The sequence below is a fragment of the Oncorhynchus kisutch genome, linkage group LG14, assembly GCF_002021735.2.
Source record: "Oncorhynchus kisutch isolate 150728-3 linkage group LG14, Okis_V2, whole genome shotgun sequence".
Classification (NCBI taxonomy): Eukaryota; Metazoa; Chordata; class Actinopteri; order Salmoniformes; family Salmonidae; genus Oncorhynchus; species Oncorhynchus kisutch.
This window is the reverse complement of record NC_034187.2, coordinates 37667932-37686287: the sequence shown is the minus strand read 5'-3', so window position 1 is coordinate 37686287 and position 18356 is coordinate 37667932. Positions and strand designations below refer to the sequence as shown.

Here is an 18356-nt window from a genome sequence, read left to right as displayed (position 1 = left end):
CCTTTGTCAAGTTCTGCACTTTCATTGAAACGTCTTGTTGTTTCCCAGGCTAGGAAATAAGTTCACAGGCTTTATTTGAGCTTTGGAAGACAAGAGGGCACCACCAGAAGATAAAAGCCGAGAAGTTGTCTTTGGATTTCCCTGGAAGTCGAGTGGGACCCGCCAAAAATTGACGGGGGAAGTATACATTTTAGAGCAGTGAGCCATCGAATAAAAAAAAAAGGCTGCAGTAGCAACCGAGTTAGAAGCGTGCAACATTGTTGCAGTGAGGTTGGGACTGCGCCGACAAGGGAATAGCTAACTGCAATGCTTAACTGGAAACCATTTTATCAGACTTTTCTATTGTAAAGTTCTCAAATTCGAATTAAATCGCTGGTGTTTAACGGGAATACAAAAAAATATTTTTGAAAAAAGGATACATAAATAAAAAAATTAAAAATATGCCGGACCAAATTACAGTTTCGGAGTTCGTGGCGGAGACAAATGAAGATTACAAAGCGCCGACGGCTTCAAACTTCACCACCAGAATGTCCCACTGTAGGAATACCGTGACTGCTTTGGAGGAGGTGAGTTGTGCGGTGAATTTTTAGACGCGTAGGGCTACTTCAAGGTCCGCATCGCTGGACACGACCGAGGTTAGAGCTAATGCAGAACTTCAACCTAGTTGCAGTTCGTAGGTCGGTTATAAACGTACCCTAAGGTAATTGGCAAGATGCTGTCATCACAGCAGGCTATTTTATTATTCATGGTTGGGCGTTTTCATCAAGCAGGCTTCTGGCTCCGTTTGTCCTGCGTTGCTCTCACACAGAGGAAAGTGGAAACGTATCTTCTTCAATTAGGCGTCATTGATTTTTTTTTTTTTTACACAGCTTCTCTATTGTTGCTATTATGTGCATAATATAATAAAATCCGAAGAGTTATTGGATAATAGAACTGCGTAATGGGAATTACAGCCTCTTTGTTTACTTGGAGACTCCCCCTTTAGTCATTAGTTTACAACCAACGAGTTCAAAACGAATCGCTTGGCCCTAATGATACATTAACTTCAAAATAATAACCCGTTTCCCAGGGAAACATGGGCAGCACAGTGGAAAGTTATATCATGCAAACAATGGCTCTTCATTTCGTTTTTGTTTCATGTCTATTGAGGAATAGAAGAGCTTTGTCATGAATGTGGCACCTGTCTCAAATTAACTATTTATGTTAGGCTACGCCCGAAATACTGTTTTACTCTGGGTTTATTAGATGGGTAAGCTTCATCAAACTTGCAGGTCGTTGTCAGAAAGGACACTTATGCTTTGTTTTATGAAAACCTACCAACACCACCCATCTCTATACAGCCAACAGAGCTCTGAGCCTCGCCCTGTCAAATGATATAAATAGCATTTCCCACATGGGAAGCTGCCGCACCACAGACTGCGTATGCTCCACTTCCACATATTACTAATCACATAGCCATTGTTCAAAAGGCAACAACAGCTAATGTCAGCCATTTCTGAAGTTATATAACAAGGGACCAGCATTTGAGACCAGCAACATTCTTTGAAATATGCCTACTCCATTCTTGGTTGTGCATGAGGAGACTCACCTAAGCCCTTGATCATGTCCCTAAATCTGCTGTATTGCCACTGTTTGCATGAAAGGTGTGCTGCTAAGCTTCCTCCTTGTAAGTAAGAATTTCATGTTAAGGTCACAAATCAAATTTGATTGGATTATCATGCATGGATTATTTAACTGGGCAAGTCAGTTAAGAACAAATTCTTATTTACAATGACGGCCTACACCGGCCAAACCTGGACGACGCTGGGCCAATTGTGCGCTGCCCTATGGGACTCCCAATCAGGGCCGGTTGTGATACAGCCTGGATGTAAAGATGTGCACTGAACAAAAATATAAGCGCAACATGTAAAGTGTTGGTCCCATGTTTCATGATCTGAAATAAACAATCCCAGAAATGTTTCATACGCACAAAAAGCTTATTTTTCTCAAATGTTGGGCACACGCCAGCCCAGGACGTCCACATCTGGCTTCTTCACCTGCTGGATCGTCTGAAGGGGGATGTGCTGAGGAGTATTTCTGTCTGTAATAAAGCCCTTTTGTGGGGAAAAACTCATTCTGGTTGGCTGGGCCTGGCTCCCCAGTGGCCCTCCCAGGCTCAACCATGGCTGTGCCCTTGCCCAGTCATATGCCCAGCCATCGATTAGGGCCTCAGGAATTTATTTAAATTGACTGATTTCCTTATATGAACTCTAATGCAGAAAACTCTTTGAAATTGTTGTGTTTATATATGTGTTCAGTAAAGTAGTTATTTCAGGGAAGAAATGCTGCAAGAGGGACAACGGGTTCACGCTAAGCGAAGTTAGTCCGTTTGTCCTCAATACATACGGACAGTATCTTCTTTTAGTGGTACAACGTTTTCCCTCTCTTAGATGTTAACTGACTTGAGGGGGAAAAATACATCTGCGCATCAAGCCTCAAGCTTTAAAGACCTATGTCATCAGAATAACATCCTGGCATCGGAGTTGAGGCTTTGATTCCAGACAACCTCAGACAGATTATCTACACACCTGTATGAGAGAGCAATAAACTTGTGGTTCTGGAGGTGTGAAGTAGGCAGGCAGCTCTTTAAAGCTGACAGGTGATGAACCTTTCCTGAAGGTGTAAATGGTTAGATTAAATGTTGTGTTCAGTGGTTATGGCCTAGCAGGGCCAGGAGTTTTTCCCGGACCACATGACCTGACCAGGAAACTCTGGGCACATGTTATATAGCCTATAGGTTACTGTTCAGAGCTGTCTGGTTGTTGTGTAGATGTTTCTTGTGGCCTGCTCTGGTTTAAACCTTTCGTGTCTCTCAACAGTATCTTGGAGAGAGTGTGTCCGTGTGGAAACATTTCAGATTATTAAAATAATAATCTTTTTTTTTACATGGACCTTTCTGCATTGTGGCAGGGAAAACACAAGTGCAATTGTTGTAAAGGCATGTTTTGTCTCTACTGAGGACAGGCACAACAACCTTAAATGATGCAAAATAGGGACTAGGTGCTGAAGTATGAGAAAATGAAGAAAAAAAACATAATTTACACTTTAATTGACGTTAAAGTTAAAAACATTGGATTTTGGAAATCTTTTTCACAAAAAGTATTAAATAGTTGGCAGCCCTGTTTTGTAAACTTTGAAATGATATCAATCTCAACCGTTTATATTTTCCGGTGATGGAAACATGGATGTTTCATAGTATGTTGAGGTATATTTAAAAAAAAAAAAAAAAAAAAAAGGTTTTGTCATTCAGGTACAAAAGTTACTTTTTTTGAGCACTTCTACGATGGGCAAATATGTCTGGAAGGTTTTGTTCAAATCTAAAGGGATTGCTGTCAAAAAGGGATTGAATTCAAATGAATTTACCCAAGGACAACAAGGCCTTGAGCCTGTTTGCCCAATTAGACAACGCAGTGAACTGCGAACACGTATTGTGTCCTGGCGGCTGAACTGGAATCAGAAATGCACTCAAAAGGTGCCTTGGCCCGCGGCAGTGCATTTGAACACGACAGTGTCATTTCTACAGATTTTTCCTTCTTACTGCTCTAGTAATGTTATTAAGGTGCAATGAACAAATGCAAACCGCATTTGATTAATCCAGTAGATTTAAGCAGGTGAAAGGTCAATGGGTTTTATTCTTGTTTTGTGTGTGGGAAGTAGGCCTAATATTGTCCATGTCTATCAATGGACACCACCACTGGGCACTGTCAAATCAGAGCAACAACTTCCTATTTAAACGAGGTAAATAGACAACAAAGAAAGACCCCAAGTGCTTTTTGGTTCTCTATTCCTCACCTCCTTGTTGATGACTAAACGATAAAGACCCAATGTTTTATGTTCTGTACCAACAAGTATTTACACATGGCCAATAGACTACATCCCTGCACGAAGGATCCCTGATAGTTTTGAATTCCCAGCAGTGTGCTGATTCTGTGACCACAAAGATTTGTGTCTTGCTATAAAAGTGCTAGTGTCTCCATTTTTGTCCTTGACAGTTGAGGACTGTTTGAAGGCAGTGGGAGCTGAACACATCTATCCTGCTCAAGTCTGTATTTCAGCAATTTAAAAATGTTGACTGTGCAGCAGATGTTTCGCAATATGTCGAATGACCGTTGTCGTTCCAGTTTTTAGAATTGCCTTATTGCTTGTCACGCTGGTATTTAGGGCTACAGATTTTGGCGCCCAAAATTTTGCGTTCCCATTAAACTATGCACTTTTGTGCTAAATAATTGACATTAAGGAAATTACATGTGGGAGTTTTGTCAGCACTGGTAGATGCAACAACAACACCTGATTCCATGCAGGCTGTACATGTTGGCGTGAAAGATTTTAATTCTGGAAGGGGTGAGAATTTGTGGATCTAGATGGCTTAATTTCTGTTTCAAGAGGGCTGATTCAAGAGGTCCAGCAGAACCACCAGTTCTGTTTGATGGTAGCTTGTCTCGTCTGAGTGCTCTGGAATTGTTGATATGGGCCTACTGCCTCACTCTTCACATCCCTCAATCTTGACTGATGGCATCGATCGGGTCTGTTCAGATGAGCCCTCTAGTGTTACACAGAGGGAGATACTATCTATGAGACACTATACAGCACAGAGCTTAATGGGACCTAGTCTGTTGTGTGATAAACCAATTACAGTGGGCGGAACTTTAATTAGGTTTGCGGCTGTAAAAGCTTTGTCTCTCATCCCCAAATAAATTGGCTTAATGTGCCCTGCAGAGGAGGAGCCACTAAAAGTGCTACTCGGATTACAGTTCTCTTAAAACCACAACTATAAGACAACAGTTTGTCCCCACCCGCTGAGCTTTTTTACAAGAGCCTTGGTTTATATTAGTCTGATCACATACGTTCTCATTTTGAGCAAGCAAGTCTCTGACTGTGCAGATGTTACATTGCTCAGAGTTCGAGAGGAATGCACAGTGTTTTGAAAGAGGCGACGCCATCACAGAACATTTAGGGAAAGTGGGATACCTAGTCAGTAGTACAACTGAAATGTCTTCCACATTTACCCCATCCCCTCTGAATCAGAGAGGGGGGGGAGGCTGCCTTAATCGGCATCTCATCTGCGTCCATTAGGGTGTGGACTAAGTGCTCAGGTCTAATGGCACTCACTCTAATGTATTCAGAGTCAAAATATTACCATCACTGGTATGCCTTTCGTAAAACTGAAAAGATGTCAAAGAATGGCAGTTCTTAGTTAGTTATTTGGAGCAGTCTTGGCGTTGCCCCTGGCTCTGCCAGCAGTGGAACAAGGGCTAAGTGGGATCAAAATGAATAGACCACTCCTTTTTGATCTGATTTATCATGCATCCACCCCCCAGATCTGGCTCAGAGGGAGAGATGTATTTTGTCTGATAAGTTAATGTTCTCTTCACTAATGGCTGTTGTTCAATTACGCTCCCATTTGAACTGCCATGGCAGGAGTTCAAGACCGGAGCCTTTTGTACAGTAGACTAGAGGCACTGGCAGAGATTTGCTTTTGGCCTCTTACAATGGGAGTGAAGCCTCTGACTCAAGAACTAAATTGCTGGTCTTACCGGCTATCATCGTTGAACAACAGGTGAGTTATCTAGTTCTTAGACATGGCATAGTTCTTTTGGTTTTGCGAAACCACGTCCTCTCCGATTTATGGGTTCCAAGCAAACTGCGGTTTCCTACTCCAAGGTACATGCGGGGTTAGCACATCCAGTGTGAAACCCACACCGTGTTGCCTATCCTTTGTGTTGGCCTGTAAAATGGATGACATTTCATGTGTTCCGATAGCACCCATTGTGCACACACACGGGCCTTCCTTCCACAGAGAAATATTCCTGGAATCTGAGCATGGCAGCACCCCACACAAGAGTCCACAAGAGGGGGGGACCAATGGTGGACCAGGCTCATTGACTGTCTGTCACCCACATCCCATGCTGCCCATTTTTCTCAGTTGAATGATGGATATTTATAGCCTGCTTTCTGCATTGACTTTTTTTTGTTGTCTTCCTGTACCCTCTGGCTATTTTATCCTGGGACAACTCTGAGTCCACAACGTTGGTATTCCAGCAACGTGCTAGTGATGCATGTTGTCCGACTGCATTGTTCTGTATGGAGATTGAGTAGTGTTAGGGGATTGGCAGGGTTGTTCCTGTCATCTGGGGCAACTGTTTGCACCAGCCAGACTCTCTCTATTAAGGCAATTCAATGTTCTTGGTTAACAATGAGGAAGTGGCCTCCACTCCATACTCAAGTGGTTCCTAATTGAATTCCTGAAGATTTTGGAAAGCAGGGGGAATGGATGATGCGCGGAGGGTGACTGCCAAGGCTAGCTGCATTGTCTCGTGAAGGAATGATACACAAAGGACTCTTCCTGGCCTTGAATCATCCTTTTCAGCCCACTTTTCAAACCCCTCTCCAATTGTTCTGAATTGCGGTTCCTCTCGGAGTACGGAGAAAAGGATGCAACTGATATCCTTTCTAAAAAGATGTCAATACTCTAGCGTCCAGCCACCCCAGGCTCCACCACTCTGCCAAGAGAGGTGTGATCTGAAAGCTTAACAGAAATATATCTACAATATATCGACCGTATCTACAGACAAAGAGTAGTAGGTTTTCTCACGGAGCCTACATCCATGTTACCTCTGGATAATCAGCCTGATGGTGCGTCTGACAACCCTTCATTATGTGTTTCGCGTTGTGTTCCCGGGCCGGCAGAAGGCGTGGCCTCATCTACTCCCAGATTCCTATGGCCATTCCAGGCATTGTCCTGCGGGAACAGCCAGCCAGGCTGGACTGGAACGAGCAGCTGTGGGGCAGAACCGGGGGCATGGAGGAAAGTTTTTAACAAGGCCTCAGACACAAGGGTTAAGCATGCACACAGAGACAATCCATGAGTAATTGCCTTGGGGACAACACAGGAGGATGTTTGCCTTGTGAGCTGCCCACTGCCAGCCACCTTGGCCTGCATATCCCTCTTAAGGAGCTTATCATACTTACTGTAATTGAAATGTCAGATGAACTTGTGGATACCATTTTTATGCCTCTGCGTCCAGTAAGAAGGAATTTTGAGGTAGTTTTGCGAGCCAATGCTAATTAGCTTAGCGCTATACCCGAAGACTTCCAGTCTTTGCGCTAAGCGATCACTAATGATAGCTAGCATTGACTTGCTAACTACATCTTCCTTCATACTGGACGCAGAGACATAGAAATGGTATTGCCATAATCCAGAACTATCCTGTTAATGACCAGGATGTTCTATTCGGTCAATGAAAGTAAATTTTTTTTTTTTTTGTGTGTCTCTTCAACTTAGTCTTTGTTTAAAAAAAAAAAAGAGACCTTAAGGCTTGAGGCAATGTTTTTTTTCTTTCTACAGTTTCACTTCAGTCTGTTTAGCAAATAGGCAGAAATGCCATGTGGTATCACACAATCGGAGACTATGAAAAGTCATCTTTTCCACCCCAAGAGTACCCAGCGTGTTTCCTCCTTGCCGTGCATTAGAAGTGTGATGTATCTCATACAATTGGAACCAGAGGCAGCAGGCTCCCTGTTATCACCCAGTCTCAGGCTCTCTCTCTGGGGCCGTCCTACAAATTATAAATCCTCCCGATGGGGCTAAACAGTGGAAAGAGGGAACGGGGGGGGGTGTTCACGGTACTGACCCAATCATTTTTGGGGGGCTGTCCTCCCAACTGGTGAGCCTAGGCTGTTGGGATACAATACTGCAAGCAAATCTCTGGTGTGTGTGTGTGTGGGACATTGATTGGGTAGGGGGGTCAGGAGTTCACCGGCCTTTGTTGGGAGTGGGGTTACATGGAAGTGTGGAGGCCCTCCGTCAGGGGGCCTGCCAAAGATTGCCGTGAACAGCTCCTTTTCAAGGCCATTGTTCTCTGACAGTCCATGCCTCTTCATTAATGAACTCCCTCATTGATTTGTTGCCGTGACCCCTGCACATGCAGGGGGAGAGCAGTTTCTTCAGGAATCTTTGTAATTGTGTTGCTGGGTTGTCGCTTTCACTTAAGAAAACTGCAGTGGGCTCATGAGGACGGGCTTTCACATGTGTTCCCCCTCAAGCTTTTGTTAGGTTCTGAGAAGCTGGATGTGTAAGTAAACCATCAAGAAGGCCAAATGTCTTACGTAGTTATAAATGGATAGATTGTAGTTTAATTATTATTATTTTTTACATGATTGGAAGTGCCCTTAGCAATTATGCGCTTTTGAACAGATTCTCTACGTGAATCAACAAAACAAAATGATGTAAAGCGTCTTTGTCAGGTTAGGATATCTTCAATGTGGCTGATATTCTAGTTTCCTGAATGTCTTTCCTCTGACTAGTTCCATTTGTCAAGCAAATCGGGCTCCCTGTTGCACCCCATTCTTTTCACATACTGTAGAGCCGGAAAAAAAACGCACGGCAATGTGTTGAGAGATTTCTGTTCGTGCATCTCAAAAGAACTCTATTTTTGAACACCGCTGAATTTCTTATGCCTCTGCCTAACGTGGTCCTGTTGCGGTGCCGCTCTTCATGTCGTACTCCAGGAGACGGTCCTGGAAAAACTTCAAAGGAGCTTCATACAAGGATCTTGCATTCCTCTTCATAGCATCCCCTTCCACAGCACACTGGCCCATATGTTTTCCAGAATCACCCGTTGGTTTTTCCAGGTGACCGCACAGTCTTGTTCCTTGTCCTGATCCTCATATGCTCCTTGTATGTAACTATGACCCTTTTGGCATTGCTAAGTATCCACCGTGATGCCGACACATTGGTAGATGTGAGCAGGCCAGAAACTGTTTACGTTCACTGGGTTCTTTTTGTTGTTGTTGCAAGACTCATTTGGTCCTAATTTACCCACTCCTCCCTCAAGCTGAGCTCATCAGTCCCCTGCTAATTTATACCCTTTGTTTGACTTTTAAGGGAGTATTTAACAAACTCACAAAAATTCTGCTATTAGTTCTCCCCCCGCCCCCCCCCCCCCCAGGTAGTTAAAGCTCTCTTTTCTTTCAAAGCTTGATATTTGCATTGTCACTTGGTTTACTCCGACAAGTATACCAAGTGAAATTTGAATCCTGAATTTCCAGGTTAACAGTTACTCATTGTACTGCCTACCAGAACATGCCCACCAAGAGTGGATGCGGGTCACTGTGTGATTAAGTAAAAGTGTACTACACCCTTGGGGTTTGGCGATGCTCCCCGTTTGCCTTTATTTGACCTTTTAAGCCCTCTGAGCTCTTTGGAAATTGATGATCATTGAGGGCTGAGGAAAAAGTCCCACTTGCCCCCACTGCTCAGTCACCTCGCTCTTCAAGCACATCACTAGTATATATTTTCAATCGTCCCTGTGAGTCTGTAGTGTCGAGATGGACAGTTCTCACACAGTCTCAAATAGCCACTAAGTGTTGAAAAAGCCCAAATCTGAATGCTTTTGAGGCATGCCCCATCTTGTCCAGTGTTCACAGGCAGTGGTGGCTCTGAGAATCATCTTGCACCCAAACCCCAAGTGCATTATAACCTGTGAGAATCTGCTCAGACGAGACCAACTTGAAAGTTTTTTTGTTGACGATGCCTGAAGAGCCCAATTTTGCGATGGGGAAATGTTGAACCTCATCTGTTTGAAATTCTCCAGATGACACAATAATAAAGCCCCATAGAACACAAAGGAAGTGTGTACAATGTGTCAAAATATGTTTTGAAGGGGTCAATTGAAGGGCAGAGGGTCAGTTTCTCCAGACGTAAATGGAGCCATCCATTGATGTAGCCTAGAGTGACATGAGGTAGCTACGCCGGGGGTTCGGCTGCCTTTCTATTCCAAACTAGGGTTTGTTTTCTTTGACGGTTTTAGTACCTCAGTTTATGTCCTCACCAAAGTGTGAGTATTATTGCTGGCAGGTGGTGACTGTTCAGGTCCAAGGGTCCCCTTTTTAGTAGTTTTTACAGTTTTCACCAAGGAGTAGTAAACCACCAAACGCCTGTTGAGTTAGTTTTGGACAAAGTGTTGTTGGAATAAGTCCGACAGTAAGTTTGACATATTTACCAGGTTGTCAATTGTTAAATTGGTAAACGCTTGTTCTCAGTTTACCATTTTGTCCTGTTTTTTTTCTCTCTTCTGTTTTGTGTTCAAATTTGCATGTATTGTACATTTTAATCCTGCTTGACATCAGACTACTCTTTTGATGTGTATTTGAGTGGCCTTCAGAGAGGTGTGTGTGTGTGTGTGTGTGTGTGTGTGTGTGTGTGTGTGTGTGTGTGTGTGTACTTGACTCATTCCCTGGTCAGAAGCTGCAGGGGGCTGGTCTTGTGACACCAGTAAAGAGAGAGAGGGGGCTGTTTTCTCCCTTCTCTTTGCTAAACTTCCTCCGCATGGCTCTTTAAACACTCCTAGCGACCATAATAAGCCCAGTGAGGACACTGACTCTTTGAGCGGGTGGACTTTTCCACAGTCCCCCCCCCCCCCCCCCCCCAGGCTGACTGCATGTATTACTGCTCTGTGTTAAACACTGGAACCACAGCTTGTTAGTGGTCCCCTTAATGGTTCACAGGCCTATTCAAATATTGACTTAGTTGCTCCAAATTGCTCAAAGTTGTGAATGAAGTGCTTGAAAGGTTGTTGTTTTTTCTCCCCTTATTTTAAAGATCTCTCATCCAAATCACATACAGTGAGTGCATAGAGCTGAGGCCGTAACGCACACAGGGAAATGGAAGTACGCTGCGCTGTTTCCTTTGCTCAGTACGCTGCTTCTCAGGCGCGCACCTGTTTTGGGCCGGACTCGTCTGCCAGGCATTTCAATTGTTAAATGACATCAGTCTTATTCTCTAGAGCGCTGAATAGCTTTACCACAAGGCAGCTCCTTTAGTCTCCCGCCTGCTTTCACACGCTCTCAACTACGCACTTCAGTCATTAACCTAATATTATTACAGTGAGAAAAAATAAGAAACTGCTGTTGATAGTAACACTGCTCTTAGAGAGGCTTTACGTATCGGCCTCACAGTCAGAGCTTTAACGAAGGCTGTGAGGCCGATACATAAAGCTTACTGAAGAGCAGTGTCCCCCCCCCCCCCCCCCCCCCTCATTTTATTCAACTGTTACCATGCACCTACAAATAAAGATGGCTCAGATGTGCGAGTGCCTTTTAAAAAAAATAAAAAAATGATCCAGCTCCAGTCAAAAGTTTGGACCCGTACTCATTCAAGGGTTTCTCCTTATTTTTTTTTTACATTGTAGAGTAATCGTGAAGACATCAAAACTATGAAATAACACATGGACTCATGTAGTAACTAAAAAAAGTGTTAAACAAATCAAAATATATTTTAGATTCTTCAAAGTAACCACCTTTTGCCTTGATGACAGCTTTGCACACTCTGGCATTGGAGTTACACCGTTGGGTTCGTCTTTCCCGAACCCGAAAAGTAGAGTCGTGTGTCTTCTGAAATATGATCCGCCAAACCGCACTTCTTAACACCTGGAAGTCAGCTGCACCAATGTGTCGGCGGAAACATTGTTCAACTGACAACCAAAGTCAGCCTGAAAGTAACCCCCCCCCCCCCCCCCCCCTGGCCAAACCCTCCCCTACTCGGACGACGCTGGGCCAATTGTGCGCCGCCCTATGGGACTCCGGGTCATGGCCGTTTTGTGACACAGCCTGGAATCGAAACCTGATCTGTAGTGATATCTCAAGCACTGCAATGTGTAGTGCCTTAGACCGCTGCGCCACTCGGGAGGCCCATGGTCGTATGTATTTAAATGAGTTGCAGCTTTCCCACTTCTGTTTGTCCTCCTCCACCTTTTACTGTGTGGTTGACTACACCCAATGGAGAACGCTGTGTGTGTCTTTTTGTTCTCTTGTGTATATCTGGGTTTTGTGTGCGCTCGTTCAAATGCATCTGTATTTGAGTGTACGTGCATGCAATTGCGTGTTCGCATCCAAGGTAACTAGAGTAGCTGCCTGCTTGCCATTTGAGTGACTCCACCCCTGCTGTGATCCCAACTGGTCGGTCTGACGTGGCAGGTGAAGCACATTCAAAGAGGGCACCATTAGGGAGGAGGAGGTCTGTCCACCTCAGCAGTCACAGTAATGGGCTCTGCCGTGGCAGCCTACTCCCCAGAGTCATGGCTGCACATAGAGACATCATTAACTAGACCTCTCTTTGCCCCGTTTAATCCCCCCCCCCCCCCAGTCTTGCTCCAATTTCCTGAAATATGACTTGCAGCAAGAGCTAAGAGGTAGCGAGTAGCTTCTGTAAAGACTTCCAGGAGAGACACTCTACTGTGTACTTTAAATGCCACCTTCAGGAGGGGGAGGTTTGAACACAGTAGTGAAATTAGTGTTGGAGCACTGTGTGTCAGGTCTCTCACATGGCACACAGAATTTCTCTTCTTTCACAGAGACCAGGGTGGTGTAAAGTAAACCCTATTGCAAAAACACTGCTTCCCAGGCCCAGCAGACTCCCCCCCCCCCCCCCCCTTCTTTTCAGGGTGTTTGTTTTGACTTTAACATCTGGTGCCTCTATAAAACTTGGATTAGAATCAAGCCCCCCCCCCCCCCTCAATGAATTAGATAATTACCCCAGACTGCCTCCTTTCTTGGCACTGCCTCAATTTGTGTCACTGTTTCCTTGTATGACTCCAGGATTGGGGGGGTGGAGTCAGTGACGTGTAATATATTGACACCAGACGGGAACCAGACATGTGTGGGTGTCCCTCCCTTCTCCCTTCCATGATCCTCAGCAGTTCAAAGAAGGTGTGGCAGCGAGGCTGACCGACTACTCGTCTGAGGCCAGACTACGAGAGCTGGCTGTGTGGGGGTGGCACTTTTTAACTTCTACACCTGCATTGCTTGCTGTTTGGGGTTTTAGGCTGGGTTTCTGTACAGCACTTTGAGATATCAGCTGATGTATGAAGGGCTATATAAATAAATTTGATTTAACCCACACAACTGCTTCGTTTTCTCTGGGTGGAAGTCTGTAGCAGTGGGGTTCCGGCTGCTAGATATTCCGGTCATCAAATAGTTCCGTGACGAGAACAATGAGTCCGGGTCGTCCCTGACACTATCCGATATGCAAGCATCCAGGAATGCTTTTTAGTCTGTAACTAATCTAATCCTGGCATTGATTAGTCTCATCTCTGGGAGTGAGAGCATATTGTCCTGGATTGTCAAATTATCTTTCTCATGTCCCTTATTGACCAAAACATTTTCTCTTTTTGCTCTTCTTGCCCAGTACCCACTCCCCTGGCCTTTCGAGGGCCTTGGAATCAGTTGTGGACATGAAATATGTTTGCCTAGCTACCCAAAGTCATTGCTTCGGCCAAATGTTATGCCACAACCGCGGATGTTAGTTTCTCCTCCACAATGAGTCTGGGTCTATGTTTACTCCCCTATGATTCCTAGAATGGAAATACAGTACCATCAAAGGTTTTGACACGCCTACTAATTGTTTTTTTTCTTTGTTTTTACTATTTTCTAAATTGTGTAATAGTGAAGACATCAAAACTATGAAATACCACATGGAAGCATGTAGTAACCAAAAAAGTGTTAAACAAATCAAAAATATATTTCACATACTCTTGGCATTCTCTCAGCCAGCTTCACCTGGAATGCTTTTCCATAAGTCTTGAAGGAGTTCCCACATATGCTGAGCACTTGTTGGCTGCCTTTCCTTCACTCTATGGTCCAACTCATCCAGAACCATCTCTATTGGGTTGAGGTCAGGTGATTGTGGAGGCCAGGTCATCTGATGCAGCACTCCATCACTCTCCTTCTTGGTCAAATAGCCCTTACACAGCCTGGAGGTGTGTTGGGTTATTGCCCTTTTGAAAAACAATTGATAGACCCACTAAGCGCAAACCAGATGGGATGGCGTATCGCTGCAGAATGATGTGGTATCCATGTTGGTTAAGTGTGCTTTGAAATCACAGACAGTGTCACCAGCAAAGTCCCCCCCTCCCCCACACCCACGCCATCACACCACCACCTCCAAACTTTTGACTGGTACTGTGCATTCTAGATTGTCTGATTGGTTCCAGAGGCCGATGGGTTGGGCCAAAACACACGTTAGTAAATCCAAAGACAGTACAGTATGTATATAGGCAGAAATTGCTTCTCCAATAGAAATCCCAGATCACTCTCGAAGGCGATGTTGGCTAGCTCATGCACAGAAACATCTGGTCTAACGGCCGTCTCACGCCGAACTGCGCATGTGAAGGCCATCAAATCAAAGGCACTTTTTATGATATAAAGCTGTTTTTGACAGAAATGAAAACGTGTAATTTTGTCACTTTCGCGAGGTTGTAGTAATAACATGTTCAACTATTTCAGACATTGGCTCAAATGTAGGTTGTAACTTTTTAAGAAAATTAAACAACTAAGGAATATTTTATTTATTTTTCTCATTGACTTCTCAAACCCTGGTCTGGTTGGTCTCTTTCGCAAGCGTTCTTGGAATTCTCGCGAGGTTGCGCTTCTGGGTTTAGAAACATTGTAGTAAATTGACGTTTCGAAAATGGGTCACTGGCTTCGATACTCTGATTGGTTAGAGATGATCCAAACCCTGATGACTTTTTCTACCACACCCTTCATTTTTGTTTTCACCACAACCAACTTTAGTGATTGCAGTCTCAGACTTGAAGTATGTAGCGAACGATAGCAGCAGAAGGATTCAGTTTGTGTCTAGGTAAAAAACTAATATCTCTGGGTTTTGACAATCTAGCCAATGTGGTGATATCATGGCCTAAAAATACACAAACATTTTAAGGAAACTACTTCAAAAAAATATATATTGTTTTTCAAAAGATGTTTTCCCTGATTTTTCCACAAACCACAGAAGGGGCATTGAAATGTACACCAAAACCCATGAAGAGACATATAATGGATGCACTATGAAACATGAATGCTAATTTCTCTCCATGTTTTGGTTTGAGAGACCTTGGATAATGTAAGGCAAGTGCTTTAGGTATAAGGCCTTGCCTTGCCTCACCTTCCTAGCTCTGAGCTAAACCAGGCCCAGACAGCAGATGTGGGGGCCTGTGTTGGTCATCCATTCTGGGGTTAATGTCTGGCTGGCAGGAATTGGCATTTTTCTCCCGTTATGGCGGTGACACTGACAGGCAGGAGGGAAGTGGGATGGTAGTGCAGCCAGAGAGGATGTTAGTGTGGTTTGGGGAAATGGGTTTGCAATATGGTCACTTGGGTTTACTTGTAAAGGCTTAAAATAACACAAAAAGATGGACACAGATCTTATCTTAAAGTCTAATGTTCCATTTGTTCAAGAAGTGTTTGGGTAATTGTGATTTGTAATAAACCAACTAGTGAGAACCCCAAGTATGTCGTCCATTGGCTCAGTTTCCTTAGCAATATCCAATATTTCTGGTTAGACTGTTGACTTAATTCAGAAATCTATTATTGCAATCTCTTTTAAGAAATTATAAAAACATATTTTTTTATACTCAACTCTCTCTGGAATAACATGACTTGCAACAACTTGATGCTGTAGCTGTTTGTCATCTGACTCTGGGCCGGCTGTTTTCTGACGATGATGCGTTGTAAATTTGGAGTGAATCTATTTGAATTGATGAAGAGCTTTGAAACCTTAACCCTCTCTGTGTCCTAGGAAGTATTACTGGGACTCCATCGCCCCGGTGACGACCCTACAGGCTCAATGGTGTTAGTCTCCAGATTGGAGAGAGCCAGATGGTGCCTGATGTCATGAATTAAGACTCTTGTTATTTCACTCTATCTACTCAACTCAAGCAAGGTCATCGTCAATACCAGTAGAGGAACTGAAATCTTCATCCCCATGTGCTGAGTTTAATTTAGTGTTTTATCTTGGAGAAGATTCTGACATAATCTGCGTGGGGTGTAAGAAGGCCCAGCGTTGTCCTATCATGCTATGGTACAGTGGCCAGTTGTGGAAATCCCCTCTTGTTCCCTACTCTTTAGGTTAAAAGCCTCTAATTTAAAAAAACGTCTGCTTCAAACAACGAGATACAAAAGAACGGCCTAGATCCTGGTGAACTGTGATTATTTTGTATTTTCTTTCTGAACGGCGAACGCCTCAGTGAGATGAATGCTTCTGAGCGAGGGAGAGTGAGTGTGGGAGAATGATTGAGGGCTGTGTTGTCGTGTTCAGCCGGGCTTGGTTTATGACTCCATCTGTCCCCGTGCACTCGCCCAGTTTTCCTGACAGAGCACTCTCTTCAGATTGAAAGTGTCTGCTGAGGCATGATGCTGGTTGATGGGCTTTGTGTGTTACATGCTGACCACACTGCTCGCATTGCAAAAATACATTTACACATGCATGTTATTCAATGGTTTCATCTAAAATTCTTGCGCAAGTCTGCGTAGCTAGGTGCTAAAATAGAACTTGGTTCTGTTTTTGACGCTTGTTGCACTGCAATATCCACCTCTCCCATGTCCTCATTGGTTTTTAGGAGCATCAACAATGCATTCGGAAAATATTCAGTCCCCTTGACTTTTTCCACATTTTGTTACGTTTCAGCCTTATTTGAAAATGGATTAGATTTAAAAATAAAAAAAATTCTCATGAATACACAATACCCCATAATAACAAAATGAAAATGTATTTTTTTAAAGAAGTGTTTGCAATTTTTTTTAACCTTATTTACGTAACTATATAGACCCTTTGCTATGAGACTCTAAATTGAGCTCCGGTGCATCCTGTTTCCATTGATCATCCTTGAAATGTTTCTACAATTTGATTGGAGTCCACCTGTGGTAAATTCAATTGATTGGTCATGATTTGGAAAGGCACACACCTGTCTATATAAGGTCCCACAGTTGACAGTGCATGTCAGAGAAAAAAACCAAGCCTTGAGGTTGAAGGAATTGTCCGTAGAGCTCCGACACAGGAATTTGTCGAGGCACAGATCTGGGGAAGGGTACCAAAAACATTATGCAGCATTGAAAGTCCCCAAGAACACAGTGGCCGCTATCATTCTTAAATGGAAAAAGTTTGGAACCACCAATACTCTTCCTAGAGCTGGCCACCAGGACAAACTGAGCAATCGGGGGAGAAGGGTCTTCTTTGTCTTGGCAGTTTTCTTAGGGTTGTTAGCCCCAGTCTAACAGGACAAGGTTCAACTTCTGAGGTCCTGAGTGCTCTGGAGCAGGCTTTCACTTTGCTCTGTTCATCAAATCAAAATGTATTGGTTACATATGTTTAATGTATCAGTCAAAAGTTTGGATACAGCTACTCATTCAAGGTTTAAAGTTTTTTCTTTTCTTCTACGTTGTAGAATAATAGTGTAGACATCAACAATGAAGTCATGTAGTAATCAAAAACATGATTCTTCAAAGTAGCCACCCTTTTCCTTGATGACAGCTTTGCACACTCTTGGCATTCTCTCAACCAGTTTCATGCATTTCAATTGACAGGTGTGCCTTGTTAAAAGTACATTTTCGAATTTCTTTCCTTAATGCTTTTGAGCCAATCATTTGTGTTGTGACAAGGTAGAGTGGTATATAGGGGTACCTTCTATTTGGTACAAGACCAAGTCCATATTATGGCAAGAACAGCTCAAATAAGCAAAGAGAAATGACAGTCCAGTCCTTCATTTACTTTAAAACATGAAGGTCAGTCAGTGCAGAAAATGTCAACTTCCTTCAAGTGCAGTCGCAAAGACCATTAAGCGCTATGATGAAACTGTCTCTCATGAGGACGGCCAGAAAGGAATACCCAGAGTTACCTCTACTGCAGAAAAGTTCATTAGAGTTATCTGCACCTCAGATATTGCAGGCCAAATAAATGCTTTACAGAGTTCAAGTAACAGACCCATCTCAGCATCAGCTGTTCAGAGGAGACTGTGTGAATCAGACCTTCATGGATGAATTGCTGCAAAGGAGCCACTCTTAAAGGAAACCAATAATAATAAGAGACTTGCTTGGACCAGAACATGAGCAATGGACATTAGACTGGTGGAAATCTGTCCTTTGGTCTGATGAGTCCAAATGTGAGATTTCTTGTTCCAACTGCTGTGTCTTTGTGAGACACAGAATAGGTGAATGGATAATCTCTGCATGTGTAGGTCCCACCATGAAGCATGGAGTGATGGTGTGGGGGGCTTTGCTGGAGACACTGTCTGTTTTATTTATTTAAAATTCAAGGCACACTTAACCAGCATGGCTACCGCAGCATTCAGAAGCAATACGCCATCCCATCTGGTTTGTGCTTAGTGGGACTATGATTTGTTTTTTAGATGACAATGACCCAACACACCTCCAGGCTGTGTAAGGTCTATTTGACCAAGTTGGAGAATGATGGAGTGCTGCATCAGATGACCTGGCCTACACATTCACCCGACCTCAACCTAATTGAGATGGTTTGGGATGAGTTGTGC

The 18356-nt window shown here is 43.6% G+C and overlaps 1 protein-coding gene across 6 annotated transcripts in view; it reads left to right on the top strand.

Annotated features, from left to right (window-relative positions):
* Positions 1-18356, top strand: part of asap2a (ArfGAP with SH3 domain, ankyrin repeat and PH domain 2a) — an 87302-nt gene continuing 68946 nt past the window's right edge. For 4 of the 6 annotated variants that reach the window (XM_031788356.1, XM_031788354.1, XM_031788353.1 and 1 more), the window contains exon 1: positions 1-566. In XM_031788356.1, the coding sequence (XP_031644216.1) occupies positions 441-566 (126 nt within the window). In that variant the 5' untranslated portion in view covers positions 1-440. The remainder of the gene's footprint in view (positions 567-18356) is intronic. The other 2 variants (XM_031788357.1, XM_031788355.1) reach the window with 1 other exon arrangement.